We start from the raw sequence: 26,218 nt of genomic DNA, 5'->3' as shown, positions 1-26,218 counted from the left end.
CGCCACGCTGATCCTCAACACAGGGGCCCCTCGGGTGTGTGCTCAGTCCCCTCCTGTACTCCCTGTTCACTCATGACTGCACGGCCAGTCACGACTCCAACAGCATCATTAAGTTTGCCGATGACACAACAGTGGTAGGCGTGATCACCGACAACGATGAGACAGCCTATAGGGAGGAGGTCAGAGACCTGGCCGTGTGGTGCCAGGACAACAACCTCTCCCTCAACATAATCAAGACAAAGGAGATGATTGTAGACTACAGGAAAAAGAGGACCGAGCACGCCCCCATTTTCATCGACGGGGCTGCAGTGGACCAGTTTGATAGCTTCAAGTTCCTTGGTGTCCACATCACCAACAAACTAACATGGTCCAAGCACACCAAGACAGTCATGAATAGGGCACGACAAAACCTATTCCCGCTCAGGAAATGGAAAAGGTTTGGCATGGGTCCTCAGATCCTCAAAAGGTTCTACAGCTGCACCATTAAGAGCATCCTGACTGGTTGCATCACTGCCTGGTATGGCAACTGCGCGGCTTCCGACTGCAAGGCACTACAGAGGGTAGTGTGAACGGCCTAGTACATCACCGGGGCCAAGCTTCCTGCCATCCAGGACCTCTATACCAGGCAGTGTCAGAGGAAAGCCCTAAAATTGTCAAAGACTCCAGGCACCCTAGTCATAGACTGTTCTTTCTGATACCGCACGGCAAGCTATACCGGGGCACCAAGTCTAGGTCCAAGAGGCTTCGAAACAGCTTCTACCCCCAAGCCATAGGACTCCTGAACACCTAATCAAATGGCTACCCAGACTATTTGCATTGCCTCCCCACTCCTCTCCCCCTCTTTTACACCACTGCTACTCTCTGTTGTTATCATCTATGCATAGTCACTTTAATAACTCTACCTTCATGTAAATATTACCTCAACCGGTGCCCTCGCACATTGACTCTGTACCGGTACCCCCCTGAATATAGTCTCGCTATTGTTATTTTACTGCTGCTCTTTAATTACTTGTTACTTTTATTTCTTATTCTTATCCGTATTTTTTTTAAACTGCATTGTCGGTTAGAGGCTCGTAAGTAAGCATTTCACTGTAACTTGTATACCTGTTGTATTCGGCGCATGTGACTAATAAAATTTGATTTGATTTGTCATGATAAGTGCACACATACATAGGGTCTTTATATAATTATGGGACTTAATAAGTGTGACTATTTAAGACAACATAATTTGCTCTCTTTACAGTAGCCTATCTTGTGTGTAATAATGTGTTTTGATCTCCCTCCTGTTGAGTAGGAAGAAGAAAAGGCAGCTGTCTCACCAAGTGTCCATCTACAACCCCAACGGGACCAGCTTCCTGCCAGGGCACAACGGGAGTTTCCCCAAATCACGAAAAGACAACGAGTCCCACATCTACGCATCGATCGAGGACACACTTGTATACAGCCATCTTCTGCGAGATGGGGCAGAGATGGATGTCTATGGAGACCCGGCTGTGGATGTGTACCAGAGCTTTACTGGGCCCACAGAGACTAAGCCCCTCTCTCTGGGGACAGTCACTGAACGTCCAGAGGTGGGCATCTACCAGCCTTTTGTGCCCCCATCCCATATTGCCCCACCTGTCCCCAATAGACCCTTAAGTCAAGCCCAGCAGCCTATGGTGGACAATGAGCTGTACGGCTCCAGAAGCAATGGTGACACCCCTGCACAGTCTCAACCTAACAATATGAACACAGAGCGGGCTCCAACGGTGGAGCCAGAGGCTCATGACTGAAAGGGAGTGGACTGTAGGTTGGGGGTATATGCCAAGCACAGTAACATAGCCCTTCTATTCATAGCATGTACAGTACCAGTCAAAAGTTTGGACACACCTACTCAATCAAAGGTTTTTCTTTATTTTTACTATTTTCTACATTGTATAATAATAGTGAAGACATTAACTATGAAATAACACATATAGAATCATGTAGTAACCAAAAAAGTGTTAAACAAATCAAAATATATTTTATATTTGAGATTCTTCAAAGTAGCCACCCTTTGCCTTGATGACAGCTTTGCACACGCTTGGCATTCTCTCAACCAGTTTCATGAGGTAGTCACCTGGAATGAATATAAATTAATAGATGTGCCTTGTTAAAAGTTAATTTGTGGAATCAATTTTCTTAATGCATTTGAGACAATAAGTTATGTTGTGACAAGGTATGGGTGATATACAGAAGATAGCCCTATTTGGTAAAAGACCAAGTCCATATTATGGCAAGAACAGCTCAAATAAGCGAAGAGAAACGACAGTCCATCATTACTTTAAAACATGAAGGTCAGTCAATCCGGAAAATTTCAAAAACGTTGAAAGTTTCTTCAAGTGCAGTCGCAAAAACCATCAAGTGCTAGGATGAAACTGGTTCTCATGAGGACCGCCACAGGAAAGGAAGACCCAGAGTTAACTCTGCTGCAGAGGATAAGTTCATCAGCCTCAGAAATCGGTAATTAACTGCACCTCAGATTGCAGCCCAAATAAATAAAGTTCAAGTAACAGACACATCTCAACATCAACTGTTCAGAGGAGACTGCGTGAATCAGGCCTTCATGGTCTAATTGTTGCAAAGAAACCACCACTACAGGACACCAATAATAAGAAGAGACTTGCTTGGGCCAAGAAACAAGAGGAATGGACATTAGGCCGGTGGAAAGCTGTCCATTGGTCTGATGAGTCCAAATTTGAGATTTTTGGTTCCAACTGCCGTATCTTTGTGAGACGCAGAGTAGGTGAATGGATTATCTCTGTGTGTGTGGTTCCCACCATGAAGCATGGAGGAGGTGTGATGGGGTGCGTTGCTGTTGAAACTGTCAGTGATTTAGAATTCAAGGCACACTTAACCAGCATGGCTACCACAGCATTCTGCAGCGATACGCCATCCTATCTGGTTTGCGCTTAGTGGTACTATCATTTGTTTTTGAGCAGGACAATGACCCAAAACACACCTCCAGGCTATGTAAGGGCTATTTGACCAAGAAGGAGAGTATGTGCTGCATCAGATGACCTGGCCTCCACAATAACCTGACCTCAACCCAGTTGAGATGGTTTGGGATGAGTTGGACCGCAGAGTGAAGGAAAAGCAGCCAACAAGTGCTCAGCATATGTGGGAACTCTTTCAAGACTGTTGGAAAAGCATTCCTCATGAAGCTGGTTGAGAGAATGCCTAGCGTATGCAAGGCTGTCATCAAGGCAAAGGGTGGCTGCATTGAAGAATCTGAAATCTATTTTGATTTGTTTAACACATTTTTGGTTACTACATGATTCCATATGTGTCATTTCATAGTTTTGATGTCTTCACTATTATTCTACAATGTAGAAAATAGTAAAAATAAAGAAAAACCCTTGAATGAGTAGGTGTGTCCAAATGTATGTGATTCACTGTAATTTCTTATAATCTATTGTTTGTCAAAGAAGCCCACATTGTTTGATACAGTTGGTAATGTCATGTGTTTTGGCTGTGGGCACCTTTTCACTGCATAGTGAAAGTGTAACTTTTTATGTGAGCAGCACCCATGCTAAGTTTTTATGTCCCAAATGTTTGCTTTCAATTTATTGAAGGGTATGTACAGAACGTTGATTTTCACTGAATGTTGTCATTTTTTTAAATGTAGTTTGAACAATAAGGACCAGTTTCATTGATGTAGAAATCCTAGTCTTGGACTAAAAAGCAATTAGTTTCAATTGATTGCTCCGTTGAGCATCCTTTTTTTAAGGAATAGGTATAATCTGGGTCCTGGAAACCGACCCTCAACTTTTAAATAATCTTACTTTTGAATTAATGATAATAGAGATGAACATACTATGTGTATTTGTATATTTAATTAAGTTTACAGTGAATGTGTAGGAAGATAAAACGTAAAGGTAAAAATGGATTATGTCAAAATCCTATTTTTTACACACATACACACACTTAAATCATAGTTTATTCATCATATGCACAGGATACAGCGTAAACGGTGAAATGAAATGCTTACTTGCGAGCTTCCTCAACATTGCAGAAATAATAAAATGAGCGGTAAAACTAACGCAGTCCTGATAAAGGAATTTATATGTTTAAAGTAATGACTAAAGAATTCCACCCTGAAACCATGTAATTGTATGAAATGTGTGTGTGACTAGGCCATTGTGTTACTATGTAGCAATGTGAGAGTTGAGGCAAAAAGGACAACTGAACTACAGATGACCTTGTTGTAACTCTGAAAACTGACAACAGGAAAAAGGGCTCTTCCAAGGCCTCTCTAATCTAGGGAGGAGAGGAACGGCGAGAAACTGCCAAGGCTGGTAGAAAAGTGATAAAACTGTGTGTGTGTGTAAGTAGGTGGGGGTGGGAGTTATAAAATGACTGTTTTGCATTTTTGACTTCAGAGCTCTGAATAAAGAATTAACCTTTTGCAGAATCTGAGAATCTGAGCCTAATTATTATTAAACCCAGGGTCTTACAAACCTCTGGGAATTGTTCAAAGTTATAAAATAGTTGAGTTATCATCATTGGGATTGAAAATTCTCGTGTCAAGTCCAAAATACTGTCAATAATAAAAAAAAAGGAGTTAAAAAAACAAGGTAATAATAATATACTGTGAATATACTACTGTATGTCAGTGTACTGTTATATACAAGTAAGTAGTAAGTGAAAAGTGACTAGTTAGGAGCAAGGTAGAGTGGTAAATAATAAATAGGTGTGTGTGTTGTGTGTGAGAGTGAGAGAGAAGTGGGAATGCAGAGATTCTGTGCAAATAGTCTTAAGGTGCAGGTGGACAGCCGCCATGGGTTAGCTGTTCAACAGTCTTATGGCCATGAGGTAGAAACTGTCTCTGAGCCCTGATGCTCCTGTACCGCATGCCAGGCAGTAAGGGAGTAAACAGTCCATGACTGGGGTGGCTGAATTCTCTGGCAATCTTCCGGGCTTTCCTCAGACACCGCCTGGTGTAAATTTCCTGTAGGGCTAGGAGCTCACCCTCTGTAGATCCACGTCCGAGACCAGTGCAGCTGCCGTAGCAGGCGATGATGCAGTCAGTCATAATGCTTTCGATGCAGCTCCAAGGTCCGCTAGAGGGTGCTATTATTATCCTGTTGTCAAGTAATAGCGCCCTCAGCGGACCTTGGGGCTACTCTCGATGGTGCATCATACACACACAGACACACAGACACACAGACACACGCTTTCACAATGGCCTTTTCTCATTTGGGTAAAAGTCCATCCTCTTTCCTCCATCGTCTCTCCTCTGTGACCTGGAAACCGATAAGTGGTTGAGTGGTCGAGGAAGTGCCAATTCTTTAGTAAGCAGATGGAAGTGTCCTCCCCTTCTCGATAGCCACCTTTCGTCGAGGTTAGTCATGTGTATCCTATCTGTAGTCCTCCGCGGAAGTTTTGAAATCTGCCACAACCCCTTTGAATTAGCTATTGTTTTCTCGAAGGACAAAAGAATGCAAACATTTAAAAACAATATGCTACTTATCCTTTTATCTTTAAAATCGCTTGCACAGCTAGCTAAATACATTTTTAGCACTTTACACATTTATTTTACACATTTATCTGTAAACGTAATTTGCCTGATGACATGCAGTGGAGAAGGACTGTCTCATTTCAAACAAGCACATTTCCATTCACGTTCCCTTTCCTTGCCTCCTCTCATCGATTACCTTTGACCTTTTTTTAAAAGGAGGGGACAGAGGAACAGTGGTGTAGTGGTGCCTGGAGAAGTGGTATACTCAAATTTTGGCCCAAATATCCCAAACGGCCCGCCCGGCAAAGGAAAGGTGCCGTGTTTGAAAAATACTATGAGAAAATGACATAAAATTATAAATCCCGTATTGGTCTTTCACAGTCAGTCCAACCCAATCTGTATTGTGCAAGTAGGCTAATAGTAGGCCAACTATTGAAACAGATAAATTAGGCTGTCAACTTAGTCAGAAAATCACAAGTTTTAATAGAAAAACAACTAAATTGGATGTTCTAAGTCCAAAACAATGCTTAAACCACATCATGAGACCACTTTTATGGCCTGGGGGGGAAAAAAATCTTTTTTTTCCGGAGTGCAGTTACCCTTGAATTAAAGTGTGCAGGCACCTAGCACTGTTTGGCTAGCTTGTTTCTGTAGCACATGAGATGGAGTTTGCTAAACAAATGGCCACTGGATTGATGCAAATAATCATGATATCATTCTGTCAGGTAGGCTACATTGTAGCCAGTTAACATTTAATTGACAAGGTTTTTGGGAAAGCCTTTCCATCTACCAGAAGACGGCTAGGCCTATTGTTAGCATCGCCATATTTTTCCTGTTCCTTAATGGTTTGAAACCTGGACATTTTACTTCATATTATGAAGCAGGTCTTACCTTTCTTCAAAGTAGCCTATAGCCAAAATCCCACCATTGAAACATGGAGGCAATTATTTTATAAAGACTTCCTCATATGCGTTCTGCTGTTCTGTTGGTTTTCTTTCAACTTTCTTTCATTGTCTAGCGGCTAAAGGCATTATCCTAGTTATATTAGAAACCAATCCCATGATAGATCCTGCATCTTTAGATCTTCCCTCTTTCTACATTTCTAGGATATTTTCATCTCTGTTCATATGCACATTTAAGAAAGGTGTTTTCCTGTAAATTGCATTTAGGAACATTTGCGTGTAGGCCTTACTGCTGTGTGCACATTGCTGCGCCTAAAATATGAATAAATAATAGTTGATCAACATTATAAGTTAAACATTCTGATCTGTTCCATCAGCTTTATAAATTGATACGGCATATCCCTCCATTACCTTGTATACCCAATGCCCACTGAAAAATACGTTTGTATATGATAATACAGCATATACCCTCCACTACACCACTGCAGAGGACGGAGGAGAGAGGATGCAGGATTTGAGCAAACCAATTGAGGAAAGGTCAATGACTACAGTATAAATGAAAAGGCCAATGCCATGGCCCTTTACGAATATACTAGACTAAAATAATCTATTGAAGAAAAGTATAAAACGTTTCATACATGATACCGAACTAATAATACTAATGAGTAGATAATAACCTAAGAGATTTGAGCGGAAAATGTATCCGTATCTAACAGATATAATTGCATAATTAGCCATTCGATGAGTTAACTTTGTCAAACCAACCTTCTGCGACCCAGAGTGAGAACGTAAAAGGATTGCCGATGTAGTCGATCAACAACGGGCCCGCAGACAGATATTTCAGTGGATGTATAAATGTGAAGCATCCGGTTGGCGTTTCCACTCACTACCAAATATGGTAGTGAGTGGAAGCCCACTGGCGCGCAGTGGGAGAAGATGTAACGAGATGGATTTTGGCCGACATTCTGCACATCTTCTCATCAATTAAACATTTGATCTCAATACAGTTTTCTGTTCCCAAAACTAGAATCTGTTATGAACAGAACAGACTTGTAGACTCCGCCCTTTGCAAACGTTTTACAAAATCACGCTGTTTAGGAGTGCAAAGTCGAATTGAGTTATTGCACACGTGCACTTCACAGGGTAGGCGTTCCCTAACGGAAATATGCAAAAATATACTAGAACGCGCCAATAGGATAGCGCTAGCGCGTGCTTGGCTCTGCCCTTCTTCTTGCCCACTATGATCCTGCCCACTATGACTATTTTGTTCCCATTGGAAATGACAAGCTATGGTCTATCTTGGTTATATTAAAGTCTTTGGTGGGCCCTTCTTTGAGCACGCACACGTCTGTGCCCGGTTGGTTAACTTTGCTAGCTCATTGATGGACCATAGTAGAAGAAAATGACAGATTACGCTGAGGAGCAGCGAAACGAGCTGGAAGCTATAGAGTCAATTTACCCGGACTCGTTTACAGGTTAGTTTCCTACGAGTCTGTCTCGGTTGGTTTCCAAGCTGGCAAACGCTAGCTAGCCAGCTGGCTAACTCAGGTTAGCAGTGTGGTGCCAATTTAGCTGGCTAGCTAGTTAGCAAGCCAACAACCCACAATATCGAGGAGAAATTGTTTTAGCTAACGATCACATAATGAAACGCCCTCGATCACCACACACTCAAAGTTAGTCAGTGCCACTGCCCTGTTTAGCTAGCTAAACAAATTCAACTGCACTTACAGTGCCATACAGTTAGTCAGGCTCTCCAGCAGGTGAGTTGATCATAGTCAACGTCTTCCACTTTTCAATAACGAAATTATTTTAGAGCAACGGGATCCACTTTCTGTCAAACCTTTTGATTTTCATTCATTTGCATAACAATGATGTGACTGCTCTGCTGACTTTCATATTTGCTTTGGCCCTCCTGTAGTGCTATCAGAGGTGCCCACCAGCTTCACCATCACTGTGACATCGGACGCAGGGGAAAACGATGAAAGTAAGCAATAACCTAACCTATCACCAGGCTAGGGTTTTACTACATTTGTTGTTTGTTTATTTGTTAACCTAATGCCTCTGTGTTATTGTAGCGATTGAAGTGACTCTACAGTTCACCTATGTGGAGAAGTATCCCGATGAGGTGCCGCTGTGGGAGATATACTCCCAGGAGAACCTGGAGGATTCAGACGCAGAGGGCATCCTCACCTTACTGCAGCAGCAGGTATGTTACACGCATGTGCACACACTCACTCATAGGGCTGTTACGGTGGCGGTATTACCGAGTCATGATGGCAGTCAAATTCCATGTGACAGTTTAGTCACTGTAATTAGGCTTCTCCAAGCTCTGATGCTGCTCATGGTCATTAGTAGCCTACCAAACTTGCTAACTGCCTGGTACTCCGCACTCTATTGTCCCTCAAATCACTGACATCAATGTAATTGGAAATCAAATCAAACACTTCATGAGCTTATGTTGCGCAAAATTTCTATAGGCTTTGCAATTGCGTGAGAAAACAGAGTAATGGCCTCTAGTAAATAGAGGAGGATCCCATCAGCTTTCTATAGGCTAGGCCTACTATATTTATTTCTCAATCTTCCTAATATTAAGCACATTGCTTCTCTTTAAAACAGGAGTATAGCCTACCTGGCTGGCATGAAAATGAACCACAGGAATAGCGTCCTTCCATTCTCTATTTAAGTGCAAAGATGACATGTATTTTTTTTCCCGCTGCCCCTATTTCGAGACCGGTGCATAATGGTCCATTTCAAAACAAATTTCACACATATTATTTACTATATGTAAAGACTAAATTTAATCAATAATATTGTGATGGGTGACAATATTAGCCTATCACTTGTGAATGATGTGGTAAGATGGCGCTGAAGAGGATGGCTGTCGTTTTACATGCCGTAACCAATTGTGCTATTTTGTTCATTTTTTGTGTTTTGTAACTTTTATTTTTCAACTTATTTTGTACATAATGTTGCTGCTACCATCTCTTATGACCGAAAATAACTTCTGGACATGAGAACTGGGATTACTCACCATGAATTGGAAGAAGATTTTTCCTTTAACGAGTCCGACGAGAAAGATACACTGCTCTCCCGGGAACAGGCCCAGATCCCCGTCATTTGAGTGAGGAAAAGAGAACGCAGATCGGGCTGCCTTTTTAAGAATCCGAAGGCGAGCGAGTAAACTCCCACTGCCATCAATTCTACTTGCTAACATGCAATCATTGGAAAATAAAATTGATGACTTATGATTGTCCTACCAATGGGACATTTAAGAACTGTAATATCTTATGTTTCACTCGTGGCTGAACGACGACATGGGTAATATAGAGCTGGAGGGAGTTTTAATGCACCGGCAGAACAGAGAAGCTACGTCTGGTAAGACGAGGGGTGGGGGTGTGTCTTTTTGTCAATTATTGTCATATTTACCAGCATGTCACATGTGCAACCAGAAGGAAAAAAACTCTAGACCACCTTTACTCCCCACACAGAGACACATAAAAAAACTCTCCCTCACCCTCCATTTGGTAAATCTGACCATAATTCTATCCTGATTCCTGCTTACAAGCAAAAACTAATGCAGGGAGTAGCACAATACGGAAGTGGTCAGATGATGCGGATGCTACGCTACAGGACTGTTTTGCTAGCACAGACTGGAATATGTTCCGGGGTTCATCCAATGGCATTGAGGAGTATACCACCTCAGTTAACAGCTTCATCAATAAGTGCATCGACGACGGCGTCCCCATAGTGACCGTATGTACAGTTGAAGTCGGAAGTTTACATACACCTTAGCCAAATACATTTAAAATCAGTTTTTCACAATTCCTGACATTCAATCCTAGTAAAAATTCCCTGTTTTAGGTCAGTTAGGATCACCACTTTATTTTAAGAATGTGAAATGTCAGAATAGTAATAGAGAGAATTATTTATTTCAGCTTTTACTTCTTTCATCACATTCCCAGTGGGTCAGAAGTTTACATACACTCAATTAGTATTTGGTAGCATTGCCTTTAAATTGTTTAACTTGGGTCAAATGTTCCGGGTAGCCTTCCACAAGCTTCCCACAATAAGTTGGTTGAATTTTGGCCCATTCCTCCTGACAGAGCTGGTGTAACTGAGTCAGGCCTCCTTGCTAGCACACACTTTTTCAGTTCTGGCCACAACTTTTCTATAGGATTGAGGTCAGGGCTTTGTGATGACCACTCACAATACCTTGACTTTGTTATCCTTAAGCCATTTTGCCACAATTTTGGAAGTATGCTTGGAGTCATTGTCCATTTGGAAGACCCATTTGCGACCAAGCCTTAACTTCCTGACTGATGTCTAGAGATGTTGCTTCAATATATCCACATAATTTTCTTTCCTCATGATGCCATCTATTTTGTGAAGTGCACCAGTCCCTCCTGCAGAAAAGCACCCCCACAACATGATACTGCCACCCCTGTGCTTCACGGTTGGGAGGGTGTTCTTTGGCTTGCAAGCCTCCCCCTTTTTCCTCCAAACATAGAGATGGTCATTATGGCCAAACAGTTCTATTTTTGTTTCATCAGACCAGAGGACATTTCTCCAAAAAGTTTGAAATTTGTCCCCATGTGCAGTTGCAAACCGTAGTCTGGCTTTTTTATGGCGGTTTTGGAGCAGTGGCTTCTTCCTTGCTGAGCGGCCTTGCAGGTTATGTCGATATAGGACTTGTTTTACTGTGGATATAGATTCTTTTGTACCTGTTTCCTCCAGCATCTTCACAAGGTCCTTTGCTGTTGTTCTGGGATTGATTTGCACTTTTCACACCAAAGTACGTTCATCTCTAGGAGACAGAACGCGTTTCCTTCCTGAGCGGTATGACGGCTGCAGGGTCCCATGGTGTTTATACTTGCGTACTATTGTTTGTACAGATGAATATGGTACCTTCAGGCATTTGGAATTTGCTCCCAAGGATGAACCAGACTTGTGGAGGCAGCAGAAGACATGGATTTTGTTTTAGGGGCATTATGGCCACACAAAGGGGATGCAGCTGGGAAATTTGAGGCATTATCAAGTGCTTGTCAAATTTGTGAAAGAGACTGATGAAGTGTTTACAGCCTGTACAAAAAGCAAAGCAAAGCTCATGCCTTTCATACAACTTTTTTCAAATAATCTTTAGTCGCATCATGCGGCCTTAGAATGTATTAAAAAATGTAAACATATAGCCCAACATTTGTATCACAACTAAAGTTACATAAATAACTCTAAATTAAGCATGTATGAGTACCTGTTTCTTTGTTAACCACTCATCACAGAATAGCCGCATGTGCGCACTTGCTCAAATAATTTGGAGAAAATACCCTTTCTATTTTATTCAGCTTTGTTTAATTGTATTCTTCATACTATAAAATAATGCCACGGAATTCTAAGCAAATGCTAAATGAACTACAGCCATATGGCATAGCCAGATCAGAACATAGGGACAATGCAGAATATGCTATTCTGTTCTTCTGAAATAGACTACATTTTCTTCATATCATGTTTCTTTAGACCGGTCTAAAATAAGTAATGGATTTATTGTGATGGTGTAGGCTATATTACATGGATTTATTAGACTTTTTCCAAATGTAGATGTTCCAAGGGTCTGCATCAGTGGCTTGTAGGCTATGCGTGGAAGACGGGAGATGCTAAATGTGTTTGTTAATTAACGGTCAATTACCGTGAGACCGGCAGTTATTTGCTTTACAATCACTGGCTAACAGCCCTACTCAGTCACTCTCTCTGTCTGGTCCACCATTCTCGCCTTACTGCAGCTCTGTATGTTTGTTTGTCCGTCAGTCTCTCTCCGCCTGTCTATTCAGCCTTACTCGGCAATGAGAACGCTTACATCTGTGTTTATTTATTTTTCTAGGCTGAGGAAAACCTTGGAATGGTGATGATATTCACCCTAGTTACAGCAGTTCAGGACAAACTGAACGAATTAGTCGACGAGATAAAAAACAGAAGAGAGGAAGAGAAGAGGCGAAAAGAGGAGGCGGCAGAGGAGGCTGAGAAGGTGCTCTTCCAAGGAACAGTGGTCACCATCGAGAACTTCCTGTCATGGAAAGCCAAGTTTGAGCTGGAGATGGCTGAGTTGAGGAGGAAACGGCAGAAAGAGGAGGAACAACAGCAGGCTGGGAAGATTAAACTAACAGGTATGTGTCTACCCCCCCAAATCTCTCTTCATCCCCAGCCAAGAGCCATCTGGATTAGGGTTGAATGGCGGGAACCTGGTTACTGAGATTTACTGTGATTTACAGCCCAAAATCACTCCCTTTTTCCAGGATGAATAACTGCGAGACACTGATAAATATATTCAATTATTTATACGAACAGCTTGGCTTGAAATGGAACTGTCAAATTATATGCGATGTCTAAATCTGGCTTCTCTATGGCCTCTGTATGATAAATCATCAGTGCTTAGGGTGGGGACAGACAGCCCATCTCAGTATGGAGTACAGTTCACAATGCATGTAGACCTATCATTTCATCATGGTAACTTTTCTTCTAGTGATAGGTACGCCTACATTTGCTGCAGCATAGTCTATGCTCCAGTAATATAAAGACCAAATATGTCTAATTTACCCATCTGCATCTGGCTTTTTTTATTTCAGGCTCGAATATCATTGCTTTAAATCAGTGCACTTTGTCAGTTTCTCTCTCTCCATCAATTCCATTAAAATTGCATCCAAAATAGATAATCCTGTTCTAGATGTCCTAGCCTACCTCTTTCAGGTAATAAATTCAATGCAGTATTAGGCCTTATATTTAGCTAATTAATGATAGGTTATGCATAATCTTCTAACTTATAGCCTCTGTCTCTTGCGCAATACGCACGCATCGGAGTGCCGCTGGCCTCTCTCTTTTCCCATGCAGGAAAAGCTAGACTAGAATAGCTTGATGGACATGATTTTTCGTAGCATTTCTTATACCAATAGACTATTCGAAGAGACGCAAGCTCGTGTTTACTGAAAGTTGAATACAGCAGCCAATAAAACTCACGGGTAGTTTGAAATAATAGTCAATGTGCGATGCCTGTAGGCTATAGCAGTTATTTGTTCAGACCCTTAACCATTCAATCTTCGTGAAGTGAAAGCCTTCTACATCTAATTCTAGTCCTGTATTATTCAAGGATGTCTTTAGAATGATGAAGATAATGCCAACTTTTTTTAACTGTTGAAAGTGAGGAAGGAATGAATCAACAAGAGGTAGGCTAATAACATTTGGGGAAATATTATGAAAGGTATATATGCGACAGCCTACTAATTATACAAACAGACCCTATTATATTTCGATCAAATTCGCTAGCCTATACTTGTAACTTTTACTGAGCAGCACATGCGGCCTACAATGTATTTTAATGTATGGCTCATCAGTCTCAGGTAGCATCAGGCTTGAATTTTCAATCAAATCCAGACAGGCCTATTTATATGCAATTGAATGGCACTTCCAGTTTTGGCGGGAAATACCTGGTTACCGGGAGAGAGATTATTTATTCACAGGATGGAACATTTGCAAAATACCTGGAAAATATTCAAGCCTAATCTGGATGCTACATCTCCGCCATCATGTGCAGTCAAAACATGAACCCAAGTGCTTCAAGTTTCTGCATTTCTTTTATTTAACTAGGAGAAGTCCATTGAGTCTCTTTTAACAGGGAGACCTGGCCAAGAAAGCAGCAGTAGTCAATACAACATTACATAATGTAAAACATACAATCAGCACAACACGATCTGGCCTACCGGAAACATTTACACACCTTCCTGAACATAGTTAATTACATGCCTCTAGTGCACAGTAGGAAAAGGTAGTCCCAGCTTGGTAATGGCCCTGGGGACTTTAAGTAGCAACCACCTTGAAGACCATGTCTGGTAACTGCTAGTGGTGAAGGAGAGCAGGCTACAGAGGTAGAGGAAGTTTGCCCAGAAGGACTTTATGTCTTCGAAAGCCAAGTCAACAAACAGATCACTGACCATCTCGAATCCCACCGTACCTTCTCCGCTGTGCAATCCGGTTTCCGAGCCGGTCACGGGTGCACCTCAGCCACGCTCAAGGTACTAAACGATGTCATAACCGCCATCGATAAAAGACATTACTGTGCAGCCGTCTTCATCGACCTGGCCAAGGCTTTCGACTCTGTCAATCACCATATTCTTATCGGCAGACTCAGTAGCCTCGGTTTTTCTAATGACTGCCTTCCCTGGTTCACCAACTACTTTGCAGACAGAGTTCAGTGTGTCAAATCGGAGGGCATGTTGTCCGGTCCTCTGGCAGTCTCTATGGGGGTACCACAGGGTTCAATTCTCGGGCCGACTCTTTTCTCTGTATATATCAATGATGTTGCTCTTGCTGCGGGCGATTCCCTGATCCACCTCTATGCAGACGACACCATTCTGTATACTTCTGGCCCTTCCTTGGACACTGTGCTATCTAACCTCCAAACGAGCTTCAATGCCATACAACACTCCTTCCGTGGCCTCCAACTGCTCTTAAACGCTAGTAAAACCAAATGCATGCTTTTCAACCGTTCGCTGCCTGCACCCGCACGCCCGACTAGCATCACCACCCTGGACGGTTCCGACCTAGAATATGTGGACATCTATAAGTACCTAGGTGTCTGGCTAGACTGCAAACTCTCCTTCCAGACTCATATCAAACATCTCCAATCCAAAATCAAATCTAGAGTCGGCTTTCTATTCCGCAACAAAGCCTCCTTCACTCACGCCGCCAAACTTACCCTAGTAAAACTGACTATCCTACCGATCCTCGACTTCGGCGATGTCATCTACAAAATAGCTTCCAATACTCTACTCAGCAAACTGGATGCAGTTTATCACAGTGCCATCCGTTTTGTTACTAAAGCACCTTATACGACCCACCACTGCGACCTGTATGCCCTAGTCGGCTGGCCCTCGCTACATGTTCGTCGTCAGACCCACTGGCTCCAGGTCATCTACAAGGCTATGCTAGGTAAAGTGCCGCCTTATCTCAGTTCACTGGTCACGATGGCTACACCCACCCGTAGCACGCGCTCCAGCAGGTGTATCTCACTGATCATCCCTAAAGCCAAAACCTCATTTGGACGCCTTTCCTTCCAGTTCTCTGCTGCCTGCGACTGGAACGAATTGCAAAAATCTCTGAAGTTGGAGACTTTTATCTCCCTCAACAACTTTAAAAATCTGCTATCCGAGCAGCTAACCGATCGCTGCAGCTGTACATAGTCCATCTGTAAACTACCCACCCAATTTACCTACCTCACCCCCCATACTGCTTTTATTTATTTACTTTTCTGCTCTTTTGCACACCAGTATCTCTGCTAAATTGTAATTACTCGATTTATTGCCTACCTCATGCCTTTTGCACACATTGTATATAGATTGTATATAGATTCTCTTTTTTTTCTACCATGTTATTGACTTGTTTATTGTTTACTCCATGTGTAACTCTGTGTTGTTGTCTGTTCACACTGCTATGCTTTATCTTGGCCAGGTCGCAGTTGCAAATGAGAACTTGTTCTCAACTAGCCTACCTGGTTAAATAAAGGTGAAATAAAATAAAATAAAAATATGAACACATACCAATGTAGCTGTCAGTGCATGTAAAGCCAGGTCCAGCCCACCATTTGAGACGAGGTTCTCAATGGTTGGTGAGCGTCTTGGCATTTGTACATGATTAACACTTTACACTTTTTTTCTCTACCAGGAAAAAAGCTATTTGAGACCGATCACAATCTTGACACATCAGATATACAGTTCCTGGAAGATTGTAAGTATAGCGGAGTCATACAACTGTAGTGTGTGTATGTTTGTGCGGGTTTGTTTGAGTATGTCTGAGGTAAGAGAAGTATGGTGATTAGCGAGGGGATCTGTAAAAGGTTGTACAATAACTTTGCTCTTCCCTCCCGTTCAGCTGGAAACAGTGTTGAAGTGGACGAGTCCCTCTTCCAGGACCTTGAGGAACTCGACCTGGATGAAGACGACCCTGACTTTGACCCTCTGGCACTGGGCAGTGATGAGGACTGAACTAGGAAGAAGAGAAAGAGGCCATGGGCATGTTCCAGGCAGACCTGTTTTCAAATACTATTTATATTCTTTAAAATACTTTGAGCATTTGCTCTAGCCTGCCTGGGGTGCCAGATGAGTGGGGATTGCAGTGTTGCAACTATTTTATTGTTTTCATTGTGCCTGGCAAGCTCAATCAAGCCCAGAAGAAAGCATTTGAAATTATTTCAAATAGTATTTGAAACAAGGTCCGGTCCCAGATCATCTTTATTGCAGTCACGTTGTGCCACACAGATTCAGATCCCCCAATGCCTGGAGAAGTATTTAGCATCTCAGGAACGACATCAATGTGATATAGAATTCTTCTGAGATGCGCAGCACGACTGTAATATTTACGACCTTGAACGCAACCGATACTAACAGGAGGGGATCATCACAGGAAGGGGAGTCACAGTATCTGACCAAGCACAGAGAAGACAACCAATAACACCCACATTTATGTTCTAAACATGAACTATAACTCCAGTTGACTGTAAACACAGAATCACCTCAAGGCATTTATACACCCTTGTCAATGAATTGATTTATACCCTGATGCCATTAAAGATGCACTATGCAGAAATCTCTTCACCATTTCCTGGTCACAAAAATTCTAGTTTGCTTAATTTCAGTTTGACAAAACAAGTATAGTGTAGAGAATCATTGTACCATCTAAATCGCTGTGAAATGTCTTTTCCATAAACAAAAATCTTGTATTGTCAGCTGTTTGAAGCTGGTGTACAAAACCAAAAGTTAAAGATACTTAAACAGGTAGCATAGAAATAGCTCACATAGAACAGATCTACTGCTTCTTAGACTTGCTTTCAATGAGAATGAAAGATCTATAACTCGCATTTGTGAATTTTGTGTTAAGTACTTTTCTTGGATGTGGGTGACTAAGGACTTGCCATTGCCATCTAGATAATCTGAATGTGGAAAAATAGGGAATAAGTGCTTGCCGGCTTGGAATTCACAAGGCAGTTGTAGAAACTCTGACTGGCCCACAGAGGGCAGCAGCACATTTTGTTACAGAACATAACCTTCAAAAGACACTGGTTGAATTCACTGTTTCCTTATTCAATCACCATATAGCTAAAATGAGTCAAGACAATTGCTTTTTTAAAATATATTTCAATTCTTTCAACTTTATGAATACATTTTTTATACACGTTCAAAACTGACAAACATTGTGGGTACAGCACATGAGCAGTTACTGTACACTTGCAAAACAGTTTTTCCCTCTGTAAAATAGAAACCTTAATATACAATTTGGATTGATGGCTACTACACTGAAACAAAATATAAATGCAACATGCAACAATTTCAAAGATTTTACTGAGTTACAGTTCATATAAGGAAATCAGTCAATTGAAATAAATTCATTAGGCCCTAATCTATGGATTTGCATGACTGGGAATACAGATAAGCATCTGTTGGTCACAAGACACCTTCAAAAGAAAAGGTAAGGGCGTGGATCAGACAACCAGTCAGTATCTGGTATGACCATTTGCCTCAGAGCAACATCTTCGCATAGTTGATCAGGCTGTTGATTGTGGCCTTCGGAATGTTGTCCCACTTCTTTTCAATGGCTGTGTGAAGTTGCTGGATTTTGGCAGGAACTGGAACACGCTGTCATATGTTGATCTAGAGCATCCCAAACATGCTCAACAGGTGACATGTCTGGTGAGTATGCAGGCCATGGAAGAACTGGGACATTTTCAACTTCCAGGAATGTGAAAATCCTTGCAACATGGGGCTGTGTATTATCATGCTGAAACATGAGGTGATGGCGGCGGATGAATGGCACGACAATAGACCTCAGGATCTTGTAATGGTATCTCTGTGCATTCAAATTGCCATCGATAAAATTGTTGTCCGTAGTTTTTGCCTGCCCATACCATAACCCCACCGTGGGGCACTGTTCACAACGCTGACATCGGCAAACCACTCAACGCCATACATGCTGTCTGCCTGGTACAGTTGAAACTGGGATTAATTTGTGAAGAGCACACTTCTCCAGCATGCCAGTGGCCATCAAAGATGAGCATTTGCCAACAGAAGTTGGCTATGACGCCAAACTGCAGTCAGGTCAAGAAACTGGTTGGGACAACGAGCACACAGATGAGCTTCCCCGAGATGATTTCTGACAGTTTGTGCAGAAATTCTTTGGTTGTGTAAACACAGTTTTATCAGGTGGCTGGTCTCAAGATCCCGCAGGTGAAGAAGCCGGATGTGGAGATCCTTGGCTGGCGTGGTTACACGTGGTGTGCGGTTGTGAGGTCAGTTGGACGTACTGCCAAATTCTCTAAAACGGAGGTGGCTTATGGTAGAGAAATTAACATTCAACAGCTCTGGTGAACATTCCTGCAGTCAGCATGCCAATTGCACACTCCCTCAACTTGAGACAGGTGGATAGATTATCTTGGCAAATGAAAAATGCTCACCAACAGGTATGTAAACACATTTGTGCACAAAATTTGAGAGAAATAAGCTTTTTGTGTGTATGGAAAATTTATGGGATCTTTTATTTCAACTCATGAAACATTTTTGTTCACTATAGCTTATAACTAGCTTATTAAGTTATCTAGGGTAACTTGTAACTAAGGCAGTGTTTTTTCTGGATCAATAATGGGCTTAGGTGGTGGACGTGGCAGGGGCATGAATTTTAGAGAACATTTTAGAGGCCCTCGCCGTTTTTAAGCAAATTCCCTGCGATTCTACATATTCTGCCATGGAGCCGAGAAACATTTTCCGTTTAAAAGCAAATTTTCTGCAATTCTATGCATTTTGCGATGGCTAATTCTGTGTTCTTTTGCTCAAACATGAAATCTGTAGTGCTAAATTAATTGTTTGGGGGATTTTTCAATTGTCCCTGACTGTCTAGCTTTTATTTAGGTGACTGTTAGTTTTCAAAGGTTCTATTATGTAAGGGATAAATGCCCACGTTCTGTACATCATAAACAAGTATTCAACAATGCTGTGGTATAAAAAAAAGACATTTAGTTATTTAAGTTTACAGTGAAAGCGTTTTTCCATCCTGAATTTTTTCTTTTTACACTGTTTGGACTTAGGTGACCCGAAAAAATGCTTAGGGGGCCCGCCCAAGGATTTAAAAAATCCCTGCAAGACGTGACTAGGATGTCATTACGTGGCACTATTGACGTCATTGATGTCCCACGCAAAGGAGAGGGGCAGATCCCTCATCTTCTCCTGGAAGACACTGTCAAATCTCTCACTCTGTGCAACAGTGAAATGGTTCCTCCAGTCCCCAATGGTCCCTGTCAGAGTGTGGATGGAAATCAGTCAATAATGTAAAAGAGTATTAAAGGGCAATTCCACCACTTTTCAACATGTTCATTATCTCCAGCACAATACCAGTGTACATATGTGAAAATGGCACATTTCTACATTTCGTACATAAACATCTAAGGTTAAAGTTCTACCCGACAACATCAAACACTACGAGATTCGCGGTGACGTGCGGAGCAAGAACATACCCTCCCTCTGGCTAGACACTTGTTGTAAATCACAGTTTTTCTTACTTTTAATCCTACCCTGTGATGTCACAGATTACAAAAAGAATAGGACCGTAGCTTTTTAACTCGTCGTTTTCACATATGTAGACACTGGTATGATTCTAGAGATCATGAATATGAGATTGAAAAGTGGCGGAATTGCCCTATACGATAAAAAATCATAAATGTAATTGTTCTTTAGGTTTGCACAAATTATAATCCAGATGGTTGTATATCTATCGGAACATTGGTTCAGTGTAAATGTGTGGGGGCCTGGTGTTACAAGTATAGTACTGTAAGCCCTTTGTGGTTTGATTTTTGGCTTGAATAAGGCTGAAATAATATGCAGCTTGTGCAATCCTCATACTAAAGTGTATTGATAAGGAGACAGGTGACCATTCTGTTATCATATTATGATTTAGAAGGTGTGACGTGCATACCTTTCCTCATAAACGTGCCCTTGTTGTGGTCAAGCAGGGAGTCGGGCACTGTCTTGTAGTTAGCCTGCGGGTTCTGTTTCATGGTTCTAAAGGTGCTGTGTTCCACCACACTGGCCATCTGCTCCTCTGTCAAATCCTTCCCTAGAAACCTGCACATCCTCTCCACCATGGAGCGCAGGTCCTGCAACACACACACCGTTCATGCTTTGAGACTCATGTAAACTCACAAGCCAACTCGGAGTATAGGACAGGACGGACAAGTAGATGGACAGGTAGGTTTTGCCACTGTTGGTACCTTGATCATCTCTTCATATGTGATGTACAGGAAGTTCATGTTGTCTCTATTAGCGTACCACGTCTTGATGTGCTCAAACCAACAGTTCCCAAAAACTGCAACACACACAGCAAAGACTCAAATGGATACTCCATACCCAGCCTACCACCATGAAAGCACAGTTGAACCTAAGGATACTACAGATGAAAGTGTTAAGAAGGCTTTCGACATCATTCATTTCAAAATAATCACAATTAACTGAAAGCGTAAAGCATTGTTGGCTAGTGCCAACTCCCCATAGAAAAAAATACTTGGCTTTGCACATCATGTACGAAATTCATAGTCCTTAACAGGACCAATGGCACACATTCTACTTACCTTTCCCTTCCATGAATTTCTCAAAGAAATCATTGAAGTCCTTTGGCGTCTCTAGCATGGCTGCATATTTGTGGAAGTGGTAATAGGACACGAGAACATCCTTAGGGTTTCTGGCCACATAGATCACCTTAGGGAAGCAAGGTCATACTGCATATTAATAGATTGACTATAAAAAACGATCCATTAATATCAGTAGTAATACTTTAATGAAAGTAATCCTGAAGGTAATGACAAATAGTGATAATAGACTTCGGGTAACACTTAAAGCCTGCAGGTATTATGCATTCTAAGACTTATAATAAGCATGTATACCGACCATTTAGAGTATTTTGATACACAGCGATATATAAAATATTAAAAGCCTTATAAGGCATTATAAAGGCTCATACATAACAAGTAATAAAGCATTATACCTGCAGGCTAACACCAATACCAAAGTGCTAATTATGCTAAGTGCTAATACCACAGAATAATACCCAAGTGATACCAAAATGATCCTTGCATTCCACTGACCTTTCCCCTCTTTTGTCTGATGGCGAGAGGCATGAACTTGTACTGCAGGTGGGTGACCCGTAGCCTGGGGGAAGGTGTAGCGTTAAACTCCTTCTCACTGCCAATCAGCTCGATCCATGGGACGCGCTGCGCGTTGAGATGCTCTGTGTTTGGAGTGACGTCACCTTTGGCTTCTATCAGAGTCAGAATCTGCTGCATCCAGATCGTCCCTGTCAATCACAGCAGAGTGGACACTACAGGTCACCCAGAGGTAATTTCAATTCAATTTAAACTTCAATTGTCCATGCAGGGACAATGTGGCATTTCAGTCCTACCATACAATGTACAATACTGGATAGCTTGGCCCTTTCACCTCACTACACTACCTTTGATTTGATAACACCCACACACTGTTTAACTGACAATGCAGGGGTTATTTTTAATGGGGGGAAATGTAGTGAACTTTTGTTTCTCAGGGATTCTGCACTAAAAAGTATGTGGACACCTGCTCGTCGAACATCTCAATCCAAAATGGGCATTAATTTGGAGTTGGTCCCCCCTTTGCCGCTATAACAGCCTCCACTCTTCTGGGAAGACTTTCCACTTGATGTTGGAACATTGCTGCGGGGACTTGCATTCATTCAGCCACAAGAGCCTTAGTGAGGTTGGGCACTGATGTTTGCCAATTAGGCCAATTCATCCCAAAAGTGTTCGTTGGGGTTGAGGTCAGGGTTCTGTGAAGGCCAGTCAAGTTCTTCCACACCGATCTCGTCAAACCATTTCTGTATGGACCTTGCTTTGTGCACGGGGCATTGTCATGCTGAAACAGGAAAGGACCTTCCCCAAACTGTTGCCACAAAGTTGGAAGCATAGAATCGTTTACAATGTTATTGTACGCTGTAGGGTTAAGATTTCCTTCCACTGGAATTAAGGAGCTTGGCCCGAACCATGAAAAACAGCCCAATACCATTATTCCTCCTCCACCAAACTTTACAGTTGGCACTATGCATTGGGTCAGGTAGCGGTCTCCTGGGATCCGCCAAACCCAGATTCGTCCGTCGGACTGCCAGATGGTGAAGTGTGATTCATAACTCCAGAGAACGTGTTTCCACTAATCCAGAGTCCAATGGCGGCAAGCTTTACACCACTCCAGCCGACACTTGGTATTGCACACAAGTCTAAGATCACCATGCGCAACTACTCGGCCATGCAAACCCATTTCATGTCGCTCCCGACGAACAGTTTGTGCTGATGTTGCTTCGAGAAGCAGTTTGGACGTCGGTAGTGAGTGTTGCAACCGAGGACAGACGATTTTTATGCGCTTCGTGCTTCAGCACTCGGCAGTCCCATTCTGTGAGCTTGTGTGGCCTACTACTTCGCAGCTGAGCCGTTGTTGCTCCTAGACGTTTCCACTTCACAATTTATAGCACTTACAGTTGACCGGGGAAACTCTAGCATGGCAGAAATTTGACGAACTGACTTGTTGGAAAGATGGCATCCTATGATGGTGCCACGTTGAAAGTCACTGAGCTCCTCAGTAAGGCTATTCTACTGACAATGTTTGTCTATGACGGTTGCATGGCTGTGTGCTCGGTTTTATACACCTGTCAGCAACTGGTGAGGCAGAAATAGCCAAATCCACTAATTTGAAGGGGTGTCCACATACTTTGTATATAGTGTATTTGAATGTGGACATTGTCCTGCCTACCGTCACTGTGCTACTCCTGCTCTGATACGGTGCTTATGGGACATCGGTCTGTTACAGTTTAATCTAGCCTGGTTTAAACCATTGTTTTCAGCCAAGGGGAGAACAGGGCATGCAGCATTCCACCTAATGTAAGGATGCGGGCAAGGTTCTGCGCAGGGAGATAAGCGAAAATACCAGTTTTGTTGGCTTAAAACAACTAGGAAATTTCTTTCACTTATCTGGGCTGCTGGACTGACACAGGTCGAGAACAGAGCCCATTAACAGATAAGCAAAGTAAACTCACTGAACGAGATCTACTCAGTTGAGTTGAAACTGTGTAAGAGGACCTTATAGGAAGAGATAAAAAGAGGTTTGCAGGCATATTTTAAAAGCAGTAAACAACTGGGTATTCTAGGTAAGTACATCCATGCTGTCTACAGTACTCACCTGACTTGGGATAAGTGACGGCGAATATGTCTGAATCTCGGATCTCCCAGTTCTGGATCTGGTCGACCTCGTCGGGAGAGTGGACCCCATTGATCAGGTTGAAGTTCCGGTGAGGAACCAGCATATAGTCCAGAACCTGGGGATCAGTGGAATCCAAATGATCTGAGAAGACAAGACATAGTCAAAGGCCCACTCATTCAAGCAATCTGGATCTATGTATGTAAGCATTAACACACAAAAGGGAATAACCATACACCTCCAGCTGTGTGAGAAGGCACGGGGCCAAAGTCTTACTCATCTAGAGTTGAAACGCTGTGCTTGATTAGACAAAAATCTGAAATAAACACCCAAAATTCCAGTAAATAAGGTTGTTATTCCAAACAAATGTTTATATAGCTATCAGATCACAGGGAGCCAGGAGGAAGCCAAGTGGAAATGTTTAAAGGGGTAATCTGGGATTGGACAACCACTGGTAAACAGCTGAGGGTTGGGGCTGGAGAAATGTAAACATAAACAGAGTCATGGATGCAAGGACTGACCATTAATGATATCAAAATGATAGTTATGAAACCATATAGGGTTTGTTAAGAATAACATTGTTTACAAACAAGATTCTATTTTGGGTTCTGGTGGGGTAAAACAGTTGACCTAAACTCATGAGGCATTTACAAGTGTAACGACCGTCCATTACGGAGTCCATTACACCACGCTGCTTGGTCCTTTGGTGGTGGGTAGTTCTGTAACGACCGTCTGAAGAAGAGGGAGTGGACCAAAGCGCAGCGTGGTAAGTGTTCATGCTCTCTTTATTAAAACTGAACACCAAATAACAAAAAAAACAAAGAGACGAACAAAACCGAAACAGTTCTGTCTGGTGCAGACACAAAACAGAAAACAACTACCCACAAAACACAGTTTGGAAAAGGCTACCTAAGTATGGTTCTCAATCAGAGACAACGATAGACAGCTGCCTCTGATTGAGAACCACACCCGGCCAAACACATAGGAATAGACAACATAGAACAAAAACATAGAATGCCCACCCCAACTCACGCCCTAACCAACCAAAATAGAGACATAAAAAGGATCTAAGGTCAGGGTGTGACAGTACCCCCCCCCCCCCCAAAGGTGCGGACTCCGGCCGCAAAACCTAAACCTATAGGGGAGGGTCTGGGTGGGCATCTATCCACGGTGGCGGCTCTGGTGCGGGACGTGGACCCCGCTCCACCTTAAGCTTGGCCCACTTGTGGCGCCTCTGGAGCGGTGACCCTCGCCGCCGACCCCGGACTGGGGACCCTCGCAGCGGGCCCCGGACAGGAGGGAGACTCTGGCGACCCCGGACAGGAGGGAGACTCTGGCGGCTCCGGACAGAAGGGAGACTCTGGCGGCTCCGGACTGGGGATCGTCGCTGGAGTGGAGAGACACACTGGAGGCTTCGTGCCATGGATCATCACTGGAGGCTTCGTGCCATGGATCATCACTGGAGGCTTCGTGCCATGGATCATCACTTGAGTGGAGAGACACACAGGAGGCCTGGCTCTGGGAGAAGGCACAGGACTCACCAGGCTGGGGAGACATGCAGGAGGGTTAGGGCTTAGCACAGGCACAGGACTCACCAGGCTGGGGAGACATGCAGGAGGCCTCTTCCTTGGCCGAGGCACCGGATACACTGGGCCGTGGAGGGGCACTGGCGGTCTCGAGCGCAGAGCTAGCACAACTCGTCCTGGCTGGATACCCCCTGTAGCCCGGCAAGTGCGGTGAGCTGGAACAGGCTGCACTGGGCTGTGCTGGCGAACCGGGGACACCGTGCGTAGGGCTGGTGCAGGATAACCCGGGCCGAGGAGACGCACTGAAGGCCAGATGCGCTGAGCCGGCACCATCCCTCCTGGCTCGATGCCCACTCTAGCCCGGCCGATGTGAGGAGCTGCGATTTAGCTATGAGTGCGCACCGGGCTATGAGTGCGCACTGGGGACACCTTGCGCGTCACCGCATAACACGGTGCCTGCCCAGTCAATCTCTCCCCACGGCAAACACGAGGAGTTGGCTCAGGTCTATGACCTGACTCCGCCAATCTCCCCGTGTGCCCCCCCAAAAAATTCTGGGGCTGCCTCTCGTGCACGCCTCCTTGAGCCAACTCCTCGTAGCGTCGCCGCTCCGCCTTAGCTGCCTCCAGCTCCTCTTTTGGATGGCGATACTCTCCCGTCTGTGCCCAGGGTCCCTTGCCGTCCAGGATTTCCTCCCATGTCCAGGAGTCCAATACACCACGCTGCTTGGTCCTTTGGTGGTGGGTAGTTCTGTAACGACCGTCTGAAGAAGAGGGAGTGGACCAAAGCGCAGCGTGGTAAGTGTTCATGCTCTCTTTATTAAAACTGAACACTAAATAACAAAAACAACAAAGAGACGAACAAAACCGAAACAGTTCTGTCTGGTGCAGACACAAAACAGAAAACAACTACCCACAAAACACAGTTTGGAAAAGGCTACCTAAGTATGGTTCTCAATCAGAGACAACGATAGACAGCTGCCTCTGATTGAGAACCACACCCGGCCAAACACATAGGAATAG

General features: G+C 43.2%; 2 protein-coding genes across 2 annotated transcripts; one reads left to right on the top strand and one right to left on the bottom strand.

Moving 5' to 3' along the window:
- Positions 1-7,679: 7,679 nt before the first annotated feature.
- On the top strand, positions 7,680-17,008 carry LOC120047677 (RWD domain-containing protein 1-like). The gene is made up of 6 exons (XM_038993229.1): positions 7,680-7,856; positions 8,300-8,365; positions 8,457-8,587; positions 12,254-12,536; positions 16,084-16,146; positions 16,291-17,008. The coding sequence occupies exons 1-6, from the start codon at positions 7,784-7,786 to the stop codon at positions 16,401-16,403; spliced, it is 729 nt and encodes a 242-aa protein (XP_038849157.1). The 5' UTR covers positions 7,680-7,783; the 3' UTR covers positions 16,404-17,008.
- A 1,894-nt stretch (positions 17,009-18,902) lies between these two features.
- Positions 18,903-23,952, bottom strand: LOC120047198 (amine sulfotransferase-like). The gene is made up of 7 exons (XM_038992729.1): positions 23,949-23,952; positions 23,655-23,816; positions 21,542-21,750; positions 21,029-21,155; positions 20,672-20,766; positions 20,377-20,557; positions 18,903-19,699 (listed from the first exon to the last, which is right to left on the bottom strand). The coding sequence occupies exons 1-7, from the start codon at positions 23,950-23,952 to the stop codon at positions 19,566-19,568; spliced, it is 912 nt and encodes a 303-aa protein (XP_038848657.1). The 3' UTR covers positions 18,903-19,565.
- Positions 23,953-26,218: the final 2,266 nt, after the last annotated feature.

Source organism: Salvelinus namaycush, chromosome 5 (genome assembly GCF_016432855.1).
Source record: "Salvelinus namaycush isolate Seneca chromosome 5, SaNama_1.0, whole genome shotgun sequence".
Classification (NCBI taxonomy): Eukaryota; Metazoa; Chordata; class Actinopteri; order Salmoniformes; family Salmonidae; genus Salvelinus; species Salvelinus namaycush.
This window is presented reverse-complemented; position numbering and strand designations above follow the sequence as displayed.